Raw genomic sequence first — 13,472 nt, 5'->3', positions numbered from 1 at the left:
CAAACCATACAGGACACATAAAAGTACTGTTATGTCCTTGCGTGACTCTTCGTCGATCAAAGTCGTCTGGTCCAAGGCGCGTTTGCTGATACCATACCAATATGGAAAAGGCTGGCTGGAGTGTGTTCAACGCGATGCCAGATTGATTCACAATCCACTATCGTGGCCCAAGGGAATGGCCATCATGTGCAACCTGACCGAGTCGATGACCCTTTGAAGTCAATAAGAGGAGGAAAACAAACTGACGAATTTTTAATATAATATAATGAATGTGGTTAGCCCTCAGAGAGAATGCAGATTCCAGTAATCACGTTAGACTTCCTGCAGTCACCACGTAAGGGACTTTGGGCTTCATGTTACTCGACATGCTTGAGCTGCGATGCGGCCGAGATAGATATTTCTGGTCAGATCGTCTTCTCTTTTTCCCGCTTTTCTTTCTTCCTTTCCTTTTTCCTTGTCTTTTTTTTTTTTTTTTTTTTTTTTGCTAGACCAAACAGGCAAGAAAAGAAAATATAATAAAATAAAAACACGGCCCGCCTGCAAGATTTATTCGTCATAATGCTTTCTTTCCATTAAAACCGTTGCACTTATGTGGATGCTTCGCAGGAGCATGACGCTTTCGAGCATAGATTGATTCGGTGATGGAGGCGATAATGATACCACACACACACACACACACACACACACACACACACACACACACACACGGACGGATCATACTTGACATCGAGTTTGGCAGCCCAAATCAATATATCTTGCTGCTGCCACAAGGGAGCTGATCTAACTGGGCATCTCGCTTGAATGGGCCACACATGGAAAGGATGTTCTGGCCGACCTTTACACCCATATGAGGTGAGTGAATAAGATGGCACATTTGTCATATAGGAGAAATATAGGAGAGGGCTGAGCAGGCACGGGTGCCAACTTGGAATCTGGGGTTGCATCCGGTATTGTGTAATCCTCCTACTGAGTATGTGAAGATCTCGGATGAACACAGAAGCGAAGCTACAAGTCAACATGCGTGTATTCCTTTCCTTGACTCCGTGAGTCTCCGTTGGCTTTCATTGCCAGTGCTTGTTTGACTCTATCGATCTCGTGCCAGGGTATGCCACGGAGAGATGGTGCATCTCAACGCATTTATGCTCTTACGAGCTTTGTCCAAGTGGCCTAACCAGGCAGCTGTTGCAACACTGAGCAAGATTGGTGCTGTATATCGTATAACTAGGCCTGCCTTGCTATGGAGGATTTGGGATGAGGCTGTAGGCTATCCTGCGCCCTGTGGTGTTTTTGTGCTCTAAACCCGCAAACGTTGTAGATTCCACAGCATGTCGACAAGGCCTATGGCAACACAGCATCTCCTATCCATTCAGCACGCGTATTATCTATCATAACACCCCTCGCCAGGGTTGACTTTGTGCTTCTTGCTTGCGCTAAATCGCGATGCTCAGTGTTGTACGTAAGTGTATATAGACCCGACCTTGCTGACTTTGGTCCTCCTGTCTCTTTCGATATACCCACCCGTCCGTTCCCGACGGGAATCGTGTCCGTGTATTCCGCAGGGAGTAAGCAGCCTTTGTTCGGAGATCAAGCTGCTGATCGCTGGTGCTGCTGTTGTTGCCCTTGTTTGCCAAAAACATTCTAATAATATTAATCGTCGTCGTCGTTACTTGTATGTTTGTTGTGGTCATCGAAATAAGGCCGAGGCTAAAAACCTTCTTTGGACTTCCTTGGTCTCAAGCTAGTCCAACCATCAAGAAATGCTGTCATAAGCCGAGAGAACCAGCTCAGATACACCAACTAGGTAACCCGAAGCTCTCAAGATGCAAGCTGTACAGTTTCCCTGCTCTAGATAGTCTCACAACACCCGCAGAATCTCATGGAGGATCATGCCGAGATTCGCCATCACCTGGAGGTAGGTACTATGTCTGTGCTATGCTCCCCCGCAGGCACTAACATAAAAGAAAAAAAGCGCTACATCTGCCATTTCCTGGCTGTTGCAGGCCAGACTTGACCTATCCTGTTCGATATGCAATGCGGAACTGCTAACGCAACCCCCTTCTTGCAGGTAGTGTTTGAGTCTGACAGTGGTCATCGCCGCAAATCCTCGTTTGTCTCTCCCGATACCCCGCGCCTTGCCCGTCGACACGAAACGCAGCCTTCAGACCAGGCAGCTTGCTTCGTGCACTCCCTGCTAGGGCAACCTCGAGCTGTCCAGCTCGATAATATCGACGAGCACGGCAAAGCTGTGACGCCGTCGGTTGGCCAGCAGTTCGAAGATGGTGGCGACAATACCTCTGGGCCGTCAAGGCTCCTAACGAAGAGAGAGCTCTCTGATATGGCTTGGAATGTGCGTGCATTGTCGAAAAAACTGGGCAGTCTGAAGCTGAAGCTCAATGTCCACAGCATATTCATCTTGACGAAGCCTCAAGATCAGAGTCTGGCTCGGTTAACCAAAGAGGTTACAAGCTGGCTTCTCGGACCAGAGCAGAGAGTTCCTTACACAGTCTACGTGGAAAAGAGGCTGGAAAATGATTCTCAATTCGATGCAGAGAGCATATGCAAGGAAGAACCGACCGCAAAACAGAGACTGAAGTATTGGGACAACTGTCTCATCGAAGATCACCATCACCTGGTCGATTTCGTTATCACCCTTGGCGGAGATGGGACAGTATTATATGCGAGCTGGCTCTTCCAACGTGTCGTACCCCCGGTTTTATCATTCTCTCTTGGGTCACTGGGATTTTTAACGAAATTCGATTTCGATGACTACAAGGAAACACTACAGCGAGCCTTTACTGAAGGCGTCACTGTCAGCTTACGGCTACGATTTGAATGCACCGTGATGCGGAGCAGGCGGAGGTCCTCTGGCCAACCTCAAATAGAAAGAGATCTTGCCGAGGAGCTGATCGGGGAAGAATCAGATGACAACGTTACGCATTCCCCTGACAAAATGTTTCAAATCCTTAATGAGATTGTCGTTGATCGTGGTCCAAATCCAAGTATGTCATAATTTACTGCCCTTTCATTCACTTTTTGGTCTATATACGTGGCCTAACTGTCATACTTTCTAGCAATGTCTTCTCTCGAGATATTTGGAGATGATGAGCATTTTACATCCGTCCAGGCTGACGGTGTCTGCGTTGCCACTCCAACGGGATCTACAGCATATAACCTTGCCGCTGGCGGCTCCCTATCACACCCCGAAAACCCCGTTATCCTTCTTACAGCAATTTGTGCTCATACACTCAACTTCCGGCCGATAATACTTCCGGATACTATAGTTCTACGTATAGGGGTTCCTTATGATGCCCGAACAAGCTCCTGGGCGAGTTTCGATGGTCGTGAAAGGTACGTACTTAGCTTTTCAGCATTCAAACTGCATCCCAGTTAACAGTTCATGCTTGTAGAATTGAACTACATCCTGGAGACTACGTTACAATTTCTGCATCCAGGTTCCCATTTGCCAACGTGATACCTTCAGGTCACCGCAGCTATGAATGGATCCAAAATATTTCCCGCACGTTGAACTGGAATAGTAGGCATAGACAACAGAAGCCATATGACAGCAAGTACTTGGAGCAGCCCAAGGCCCCTTAGCGTCTTTTTGGTTGCGGTCTGAATCGGCCTAGCTATGAATAGGATTATACTATATAGTTGGTTGCATTGCGGTATAGATATTTCTCTGTATCGGTATCTGTTTCTTTGAGAAAGCATGAGGAGCGTCCAAGTTGGTATAAGAACCTATGGATAATAACATGGAATATATCCCACCCAACACGTCAGGCTACAGATAGACCGCTAACCGAGGATCTTCTTATTTACATAATACAAGAAATAATCAAATCAAAACTGTCAACGGCTTGCTTGCTGCAGTTCATGGCGTAGTGGGTAACGAGCTACCTGTACAAGCAGACGCTTGATCTCGGCTTGGCGATGTTCACGGGAGCTTTCTTAGTTAACCAACTTAACGTCCTCCACAACACAAACATCGCAAAGGATCAAATAACAACCAATTGACTGGAGAATACGTCCTGACGCTAAGAAACCGTTCCCTATCTGCTAAATCAGTGGCCACGAAGGTCTATTACACTCACGACGCTGCGACCAAACCACCAGATTTGTCCGCGTAACGGACAGGGCTCGGTTATCCCACCCTGTTGACGAAGTCTGGACATTATCCCCTCACAATAAGTTACAATGAGCGCACCTCCAAGGGCCCATGGGCACGCCTCTTCTGCAAGTGCGATTGCAGGTACTGGGTTGGGTGGACCGGGGGGACAGACAGCCCCCCCGCGTTCGCCGCAGCCGTCGCAGAGCCAACCCTCAACAGGACTACGGGTTCCCTCTAATCGCAAGACTATATATGACCGGAACCTAAACCGTACGCGAAATGCAGAGCTTAGCAAGGCCAGCTTTGGTTATATCTTTTCTGAGATGGTGGTATATGCCCAAAGAAGAGTTACAGGGATTCAAGACCTAGAAAGACGGTAAAGCAATTGCATCTTGCTAGAAATACATCGAAGTACCTTTATTTTACTAATAATCGACTACATAGGCTTAACGAACAAGGCTACCCTCTTGGACTCCGTCTACTTGACCTGCTTCTATATCGATCCTTGACTGGCTCGTCGACAACGAGTACCTTGACGTCCCAGTCGTCCTCAAGTAACCAACCTGTCAGGCCGCTCCGCATTCTTCCACTCCTCCAGCTGATTCATGGACCCCTATGGAAGCTCCTATTTTCACGTCCAGCGGATGCTCTTGAACATTCTGTCTCTCCAAATACACCTAACGAATATATGATCACGGACAACGACCCATTAACGAATACATACATATCTGTGCCAAAAGAAATGAATATGTTGAATTGTGCGGCCTTTGTTGCCGGTATTATTGAAGGTGTATGCGATGGCTGCGGGTTCGAAGCTTCTGTGACCGCTCATAATCAAGGAAATGATATTTGGCCCAGTCGAACTGTATTTCTAGTGAAATTTGGAGACTCTGTTATGGAAAGAGAAAAGACTTTGGAGCGTGCTGGGATTAAATGATTGCTCCTCAATTTATTGCCATAAGGGTTCCATTTCAGCTATTGATCGAAAGTAGATTTCTTTCCGGTCATGCATTTCTGGGGCATTTATGCGTTATCCTGAGTTTCAGAGCGCGGCGTTCACGGTTAGGGAACCTACCTTTAGAAAGGAGGAGGGTCGACTTTGGGAGGTAGGTTGCTTATTCAAATATACAGAGCTCTTGAAGTTCAACTATTACACGTACCGGGTCACATTTCGATTTCAGCGTATAATGAGATGATGTTGGGCATTGGCCTCTAGTCAAGACGGGTGATTGATGTTGCTGCTAGATGATATTCATTTTGAGAACACCTCCGTAAAAACATGCTAAAAATACATTTTAGACCCAGGCTCCCAAAGATGCATAAAATGAAACTAGTGCTATGAAACAAATAATTGAAAGGTATATGCTACGATACGGAGTCTACTCTCCGTCTTTTATCACGATCGTGGTATGGCGAAGGGCTGCGTTTCCTTCGGCTTCTGTCATTATCATCACGATACCGATCTCTTCGCGGAGGAGATCTTGATCTTGACCTCGAGTGGTCTCGTCGACGGGGAGGCGAATGAGATCTAGAGCGAGGAAGGCGGCGTTCTTTAACTTCACTTGCATTTGCTCCGGATGGCCCGGATGGCCTCCTGAAGTCTCCATCTCTATTATCGGGAAGGAATCGTTCGTCCTTAATACCGAATCGAGCAGCACTGCTTGCAGGCGCATTTGACCGATAATAGTTTTCGACCCCCCATCTTCCAGTATCTTCTGTCTTCAAGTCACGATACTTCGTTCGGCCTTTGCGTCCAATTTTGGTTGCATCCCTTACTTGGAGGTACTCTGGCAAAGCCTCGCGGTTCTTAATTTCGTCCACGTAATGGCCACCCATAAGGTCGCGTTCAGTGAGACCATGTTTCTCCGAGTCAGGCTGAAAGAATGCACCCTTGTGGAAATATCGTTGCATGAACCCAGCCTTTCCTCTTCCGGCCTCGCGTTCCTCCTTTTGCTTGTCAATGAATTCACGATCTTCACGCTCTCGTTCCTCAGTAGTTAGGTTACGACGGCGTTCGATCTCTTCTCGTTCCTTTTCGGCAATCTCAATGGCTTCCCGTTCGCGCTTAACACGCTTGAGCTCGCGGAGTTTCCAAGCGGCTAATTCAGCAGCTGGGTCAATGCCGTCTGTATCGTCAATATTGTTCTCATCAACCCCTGCACCGGATTCGTCAATGTCATCATCCCACGTCTTTCTACCAGCTATCCGAGCGGCAGCATCCCTTTCTAACTGATCACGAATCAGCAAGTCTATTTTATCTTTCCGCCGTTTGAGTTCTTCAGCTTCCGCGTCGGGGTCCGGGGCAGATGAGGAGGTCGCAAGATGACCACCATTGCTTAAAGCTGCTGTGGCTTTACGATCGCCTTTTTTTATAAACGTTGGACGAAGTAGTAGCCTCTTTGGGCCATCATCCTCTGAACTGGACTCTTCTTCTTCTGATTCCTCCTCTGAACCTGATTCTTCCTCTGACTCATCCTCGATTTCTGATTTTTCCGCTTCTTCTTTCTTTAGCAACACTGAACTATCGGAAGGTCTATCGGAAGTAGCGTGTGCTTGGGGCTTAGAGGGGGTATCGTCAACATTTTCCTCCTCTTCAGTTACAAACCCTTCTTCATCTTCTGCCTCCTCTTCCTCCTCCAATTTGACTTGCCGAACGCCTGAAGTAATGTTCCTAGAGCTTGGAGGAGGCCGAATTTGCGGTACTTGTTCTGGTTGCTCCTCTTCTTCCTCCTCTTCTTCCTCTTCGGACGATTCAACTTCATCTGCGATAGGCTTGCCGGGTCTATAACGTTTTGCCGGTTGCATGCGCTTCGCGGCTGTGCCACGGCCAAAACTCGGAAATGAAGGAGGAGCCATGCTTATTGATATAGATATATATTTATATAGCTATATGACTATAAACATGGTAGTGAAGGAGAGATAGCTGTAGTGGGTGTGTTTTTTTGAACTGACTTGAGGTCTTTTTCTTCGTATCAGAAAGCTGAAGCTTGGACCACGTAACTAGTTTATCGATAACCGTCATGATTAGTAATCAGATATTCATTAGATAAGCTTCCCATTTACCCGGATTAACATTACATAATCTATGATCCGGATTCGGTTACCGTCTACATAGGACGTCTTCACGTGATACGCCTTTTTATAGTTTCAGTGATTTGCAGCCGATAAAGTGTGATAAAGTGTCTTTCCGGGCGAGAGAGGAGAAGGCCTTTTCTTTTTGGCCACTGATGAGGTTGCCAAGTGAAGCGAGCGATATAGCCTGCCTTGTGGCGGAATGGGCGGCCTCAGGCAAAAGAGTTTCAGCCGAAATTTGCCAGTCCTTTGCCTGTTTGACGAGGCAGCAAGGGGGTAAAGGAAAGTCTAGGGATGGAGCCAGGAATTCATGACGATCTATGCGTGGATTATCGATTAGTTACAGAGTACTCTGGATGCTCTGTGATGAGCTGTGTGACTTTGAGCATTTCTGAAGGCCCTGGACGTGATTGCTCCATTTATTCGACATCCATCTTGCAGACGATCTCAGGGGGTCTCTGCAGAAAATAAGGCCTGCACCCCTTTTTTGCTCTCCAAAAATAGCCTATCTTTGTTCCTTGAATTTCAACCACTTCTGGGGGTACTAGCTGCAGAGGGCTTAGTGGTCAGGTCCCAGTTGCAAACTAATGCCAAGTGGATCCACCGTAGACCAACCAGCATGAGGCAGTCGGGTGCTGTTTCATGGTCCGAAAGCCCCCGTCATATAATAATAACGATGGGAAGGGGGTGCCATCGAAGTTCGATCGTTCGACGTTCGACGTTCGACATCGAGTTCCTTCTCTCATATTCATCATAACCACCAGTTGCCATCAGTCTTTCCCCCTCCGAGGGGCGTGACCTATTGTCTCTCATTCATGTCCTTTTGGTCGCACTGATTCATGATAGCGTCCTCTCGTTAAAAAGAAAAAAAAAAGGAGCCTCCACGGCAAATCCGCAGACGTCTTTTCATTCTTTTGTGCACCTCTCTGCTGCCATTATTCTAACGAACGTCGTATAACGTCTCACAATGATGGCTTCTCGAAGAATCTCCCTCCTAGCGTCGTTGGGGCTTTTAGCCTGTCTCCTATCTCCCGTGGTCGCCCAGACCTTCACGTACTGCAATCCCCTGGAGAAAGATGATTGCCCTAATGCCCCAGCTTTAGGCCAGAACTATACCACCTATCTCAACAGCTCACTGAATCCTGATGTCTGGAATACTACCAACGGCCTTGTCGAAATCTCTGATGTTGGTGCCAACTTCACAATCCACAAGACGCTCGATTCGCCGACTATTCAGTCATTCTTCTATATCTTTTTTGGTAGCGTCGAAGTCCACATGAAGGCTGCAACTGGACGAGGAGTTGTCAGTAGTATTGTCATTCAATCAGAAGTGTTGGATGAAATCGATTGGGAATGGGTTGGCTCGGAACCAGACAAAGTTCAAACCAACTACTTCGGCAAAGGAAACACGACTTCTTATGATCGCGGTAAGACCTTCGACATTAAAGGAGCCATGGACGACTTCCATAACTATACCGTCAACTGGACACCGGAGAAGATTGAATGGTATATCGATACCGCACTTGTCCGAACCTTGAAGTACGAAGAAGCTCTTGGAGGGAAAAACTTTCCTCAAACTCCCTCCACTGTGCGATTGGGTATCTGGCCTGGTGGAGATCCGCATAACAAGAAAGGAGTTATTGAGTGGGCAGGCGGTGAAATCGACTATGAGAAAACGCCGTATATTATGAGCGTCAAGGAGTTGAAGGTTGTTGACGCACATAAAGGGACGGAATATTCATACTCTAACAGGTCAGGCGATTGGCAGAGCATTAAAGTGATAGAGTAAGTTGCTGCTTCTTTGCCTCAGTTGCTTCGATAACAGTGGTCATGTTTTTATACGGTCGATACTAACGACTCTGTCTAGTGGTGTTTCCGACATCGCAAATGAGATCAACAAGCCCCCACCTAAGTCTCTGGCACAGAGATGGCGAGAACTACCCGCCGCGGCCAAAATCGCTATTTTTGCTTCAATTGGCGGACTAGTCATTCTGGGTATGGCAATCATAGCATTTTGCTGCGTCAAGCAACGCAGAGCGGGACGACGAGAGTTCTCCATGGAAAACAGCAAGTTTGTTGAAGACCAAAACAACATCATGGCCATGAGGACTCAGTGGAACCACAAATATAAGCCGGTCGGTAGTTGATAACCCATTCTACTCCTTTTCAAATTGCTGGCTTTCAATTCCCACACGATCCCCTGTTTGGCTGGTCCAAAACTCCCAACTGTCATATACGTGTTCCGCCCAACTCTGCGCTATTAGTGCGGAGATTATTCCCCCCTCCAAATCCCTCCTACCTCACCTTTCTCGAGTATCTTGAACCTCCATTTTCTCCTGTATTTCTTGGTCCTGTTTGTTGCGGGGTGCCCCTCGATTGAGTTTTGGTCCATGTCACAAGATTGCTTTGGTGAATATGTTGTTGGTTACTTCTTTTCTGAGTACAGTTATGAAAGCTGAATGCTTGCATAATGGAGGGGAGCTTGTGTATAGCAAATAGCTTGTCTAATACTATTTCAAAGACCTTCTCAACGGTCACCTAACTGTCTCGAGTATGTGTCTTTTTGTGAGTGTTTGGGAGTTCCCGTTGTTATACCTAACCTTAAGGTTCAGCCTCATCCAATTTCGGCTTAAATATAATCCTACTCCGTGATGACTAATCTTAGTCAACGACGCGTGAGACGCGTCAGGTTCGTCTGCATAGGTACATGAACAACTACTGGCTGGAAGAGGGATGTCGATATCAATGACAACCGAGATTCAAGAACCGAGACACAGTACGGATTATAAGGCTGAGCAAGAGATTGAGATACCCGTGTGCGCTTCATTTCATCCGAAATAAATCAGCGTTGGCTGTTCAATCGCAAAAAGAATGTCTCTCGTGACCCCCCGCATTCTCCCCGAATATCTGCAACAGTTTTATTCTTCTGGCCCAACAAGCGGTCGAATTCCGAGTGCAGTACGGATACTGGGCAGAGTATCTTCATTACGCGGAGAATATGCTACTATCACTTGCGGCGATCACGGCGATATCACCCTCATATTGAACAGAGACTCCCATCTACAGATGGATCGAATGGTCGATGTGGTTGGAAAAGTTGTCGAAGTCGAGGGTGTAAGCATCTCCCAAGAATAAAAATTCATGGACTATAGAAACTAATATCGTGGCTAATCTTGATGTAGAGTCTTGGTCTCAGAGTATTTGGGGCTACAGATTGTGGCAGCCCGCATGAAGTTGGTGAGTTTATCCAGTGTAGTTCTCCTTCCCTGGAAACCAAAACCAAATTAACTGATTGTACCAATATAACAGACTATAAGATCTATGAGCAAGTTGTGGAAAATACACATAGGTTCAAGACTATTTTTTACGACTCGGGCTGAGGGTATTCGAGGAGCATGATGGACGACTTATGACGTAAATAGCTGCCTGAAAAACTGCACCAGGTCAAGTAAAATGGCATTTTTTTTCACTAGCCAAAAGGACAGCACACCAGCTTGGTCTTGATGTTCATTTGCTGGAATTTTCTTTGAAGAAAATATGGACGTACAGATATACATGTGGCCCCTTGACTGCCTTGACTAAGTGGTGAACATCATAGTACTCGATAGTTATCCTGGGATAAATTGGGTGCTCTCGAGTCATGATAATGAAAATACGGAGGTCAACTTCCACCCAGTTTTAAGATTTGCCAATATTAATAGATGAACCTCGAGTAATCAAATAAAGTATATGTCGTACGACAAAGGAAACCTTATAACATGGTCCGGCAGTAGATCACCATCTTTTAATTAATCCAACATAAAATTAAATACCGATTGTTAATGAATCCTTAGGACAGAAATAGCTATAATTGATATCTATTGAATGGAAGCAGTATCATAGAATGAAGCGCGTGGTACTGATCACTGGTAGCAAGTACAGTCTACCCAACCAACGCTCTTCTCAAAGTTATGCATCGCTAGCAACATGGAGTCGTTAATATTCTACAATGTATCATCATAAACATAAAGGGTCGGGAAAACAGGAAAACAGTAGAAACAATCCAATAGAATAGACCTTTACCGCAAAAGGGTGCACGGCTGGAACGGCACCATCCAAATGACACTGGTCCGTAGTGGTAAGCATTTGTGTTTAAGAAAAGGAGGAAAAAGAGTGAAAGAGGGAATGGTGGGGAGGAGATAGGTAGTTCCGCGTTCTATTGCAATGATTCATTGACTTCTAGCAGAATCCCGAATTTCTTGCATCATTGCCGCAAAGACCGCTGGGTCAAGGCCTTCCATGGTGCCATTAGCCCGAGGGGAAGTATTAGTGTTATCCTTCGACCATGAATTCGTTAAATGCGAATCAAAAAGAGAGCCAGGGTCAAATATTTCGGACTCTGGAAGATTTGAGATCTCATTGATTTCGCTATCAAGAAATGACTTGAAAGGTGAGATGGCTGGGACACTGCGAGCACGTCTCGGAGTCTCGGGATTGTTATTCCCTGATTTAGCCTTGTCCCTCGACTTAGGGGTACAAGTGACGTCTTTCTGAAGCAGATTAGACGTTTTTTTGTCGTTCTGAGGGATGCAGTCATTCGGATCCCAGTTTGCCCAGCTATCACTGATGGGAGTCTTCGGTGCATCAAACTGGAATAGGGAGTCTGTATGAGCAAACGAATCCGCCTCAGAAGCTAAGAAAGTAAGAACCATGTTATCCAAAGTGTCAAGCCCTTTAGATGGGCTTGTCGAGTCAGGTTGGAAACTGTCATCCTTCGAACCCTGGGTTAGAGCGCGAGCCGCTTTCTGGGATGGAGATGTGTTGGTTATAGCTTCGTGTAATTTTTTTGACCGGATGGATCTATTCCGGCGATTTGGAGTTGGGCTACCAGGGAAATCCAGCGTGTTGTCATCGTCTGCATCCCTGAAAAGGTGATCAAGACCATCAGCAGGGGTTTGTGGAGCGTTTTCTTGACCTAACTGTCCTGTAGGCTTTTTGTGGGCTGATCGGGGACTTCGACGTAAGCCGTTAAGTAAGGAGTCGCTAAGAGACCTCATGGATTCGCCATCTTTATTCGAAGGGAACAATGCTCTACGAACTGGCTTGGGAGTGAGCTGTGCCTCCGAAAACTGGGTCTTGCACGAATTCATATTTCTAGCAGGGCTGGACTGAATGGCTCGTCTTAATGCCTCGAACGGATCTTGGTCGCGCCAACGATTATGCTTCTCTGCTGACTTAAGTGGCTCAGCGCTACTGGCCCTTACTTTCTCAGTCTGCTTTGAGTTACCTTTATTGGCCTCAGCATCAACTTCTGGTTGGGTATCATTCTCTGCCTGTGTAGTGGCACCCTCATCGCCTTCCGGAGATGAAGCGTCTGAAGGGCCTGGTGAGGACTCTGTTCCTGCAGTATTACGAGCTTTGCGCCGAGCACGAGTCTCCAATGGTTGAGCCCTTATCGACTTCCATTTTCGTTTCGGCTTCTCCTTTGGGCCGACTTTGTCCCATTTGTGCTCGGGACGCATGCTCTTGAATTTGTAGAGCCATAAACCACATGCTAAAATACGTTAAAACACATGGCAAATATATATCATCAGGGTTGCTTAATACTCACAGTTGCAAAGGAGGAGTTGAACGAAGTCTAAATCATCATGGGCGAGTGATTTCTTATATATCTTTATCGAATTATGGGAACCATCCTCTTCAGGTTCAGAAGGTTCCCAGAAAAGGATAGTCGGATCGCTGTTATACGCTTCAGCCTGCTCAGCGTTTGCTGGAATAACCTTCGAGTGGGCACGGCGCCAGGTCGGAGTTTCAATAGCACCACAGTTTTCGCAGTACGGAGGAACTGTTCCTTCGCGGATACATTGCTCGAGACGGGCTTGTACTTGTTTGGTCCGTTTAGCACCAGCTCCGCTGCGAGGTTTGGGGTTGTGCTGACTTGAGCCAGGAGTAGATACAAGAGGAAATTCACTTGCTAGGGGATGGAGTGGTTGAGTTTGTGGTTGCCAGGGCTGAGAAGGCCTGATTGGGTCACTAGCCGGGACACTAGCTCTTTGGGTGGCAGGAGCTATAGATTTAACGGATTTCATACTAGCTCTTGAAGAAGGGCGTGAATTTGACATCCTGGTTGGTTGAGGTGGGAGTGCCGGAGCCGAATCCCCAGCAGAGCTTTCGAGTTGAGCATTGCCCAACATTGTTTTGGTTTGTTCTGTGGATTGTTGTAAATATTCGGTCATTTTGATTGGCGTCGTCATCAATTAACGAATCGGAACTGAGCACTCAAGAAGCCTGAGTTCATGGGTCTGACAAT

General features: G+C 46.7%; 6 protein-coding genes across 10 annotated transcripts; 4 read left to right on the top strand and 2 right to left on the bottom strand.

Annotated features, from left to right (window-relative positions):
* The first annotated feature begins 684 nt into the window (after positions 1-684).
* On the top strand, positions 685-3,875 carry TERG_08462 (uncharacterized protein). 5 transcript variants are annotated; one of them, XM_003230938.2, is made up of 4 exons: positions 1,808-1,912; positions 2,066-2,999; positions 3,072-3,348; positions 3,408-3,875. In XM_003230938.2, the coding sequence occupies exons 1-4, from the start codon at positions 1,877-1,879 to the stop codon at positions 3,595-3,597; spliced, it is 1,437 nt and encodes a 478-aa protein (XP_003230986.1). In that variant the 5' UTR covers positions 1,808-1,876; the 3' UTR covers positions 3,598-3,875. The 5 variants fall into 5 exon arrangements, with proteins under 5 accessions (XP_047607552.1, XP_047607553.1, XP_003230986.1 ...); XM_047750582.1 differs by having other exon boundaries at positions 1,762-1,916; positions 2,070-2,999; positions 3,072-3,875; XM_047750584.1 differs by having other exon boundaries at positions 2,066-3,348.
* A 7-nt stretch (positions 3,876-3,882) lies between these two features.
* TERG_08461 (TRAPP subunit TRS31) lies at positions 3,883-5,094 on the top strand. The gene is made up of 2 exons (XM_003230937.2): positions 3,883-4,487; positions 4,556-5,094. The coding sequence occupies exons 1-2, from the start codon at positions 4,198-4,200 to the stop codon at positions 5,046-5,048; spliced, it is 783 nt and encodes a 260-aa protein (XP_003230985.1). The 5' UTR covers positions 3,883-4,197; the 3' UTR covers positions 5,049-5,094.
* Positions 5,095-5,476: 382 nt separating this feature from the next.
* TERG_08460 (uncharacterized protein) lies at positions 5,477-6,967 on the bottom strand (the record flags this gene model as incomplete). The annotated part of the gene is made up of 1 exon (XM_003230936.1): positions 5,477-6,967. One exon carries the CDS (start codon positions 6,965-6,967, stop codon positions 5,477-5,479), a length of 1,491 nt encoding a protein of 496 aa, XP_003230984.1.
* A 1,183-nt stretch (positions 6,968-8,150) lies between these two features.
* Positions 8,151-9,330, top strand: TERG_08459 (uncharacterized protein; the record flags this gene model as incomplete). The annotated part of the gene is made up of 2 exons (XM_003230935.1): positions 8,151-8,968; positions 9,051-9,330. The coding sequence occupies 2 exons, from the start codon at positions 8,151-8,153 to the stop codon at positions 9,328-9,330; spliced, it is 1,098 nt and encodes a 365-aa protein (XP_003230983.1).
* Positions 9,331-10,054: 724 nt separating this feature from the next.
* TERG_08458 (uncharacterized protein) lies at positions 10,055-10,563 on the top strand (the record flags this gene model as incomplete). The annotated part of the gene is made up of 3 exons (XM_003230934.1): positions 10,055-10,297; positions 10,366-10,420; positions 10,493-10,563. The coding sequence occupies 3 exons, from the start codon at positions 10,055-10,057 to the stop codon at positions 10,561-10,563; spliced, it is 369 nt and encodes a 122-aa protein (XP_003230982.1).
* An 828-nt stretch (positions 10,564-11,391) lies between these two features.
* TERG_12690 (uncharacterized protein) lies at positions 11,392-12,684 on the bottom strand (the record flags this gene model as incomplete). Its single annotated transcript, XM_047751614.1, has 1 exon — positions 11,392-12,684. The coding sequence occupies one exon, from the start codon at positions 12,682-12,684 to the stop codon at positions 11,392-11,394; it is 1,293 nt and encodes a 430-aa protein (XP_047607551.1).
* Positions 12,685-13,472: the final 788 nt, after the last annotated feature.

This window comes from Trichophyton rubrum (genome assembly GCF_000151425.1).
Source record: "Trichophyton rubrum CBS 118892 genomic scaffold supercont2.15, whole genome shotgun sequence".
Taxonomy (NCBI): Eukaryota; Fungi; Ascomycota; class Eurotiomycetes; order Onygenales; family Arthrodermataceae; genus Trichophyton; species Trichophyton rubrum.
Note: the sequence above shows the minus strand (reverse complement) of the source record. Positions and strands in the feature narration are given on the sequence as shown.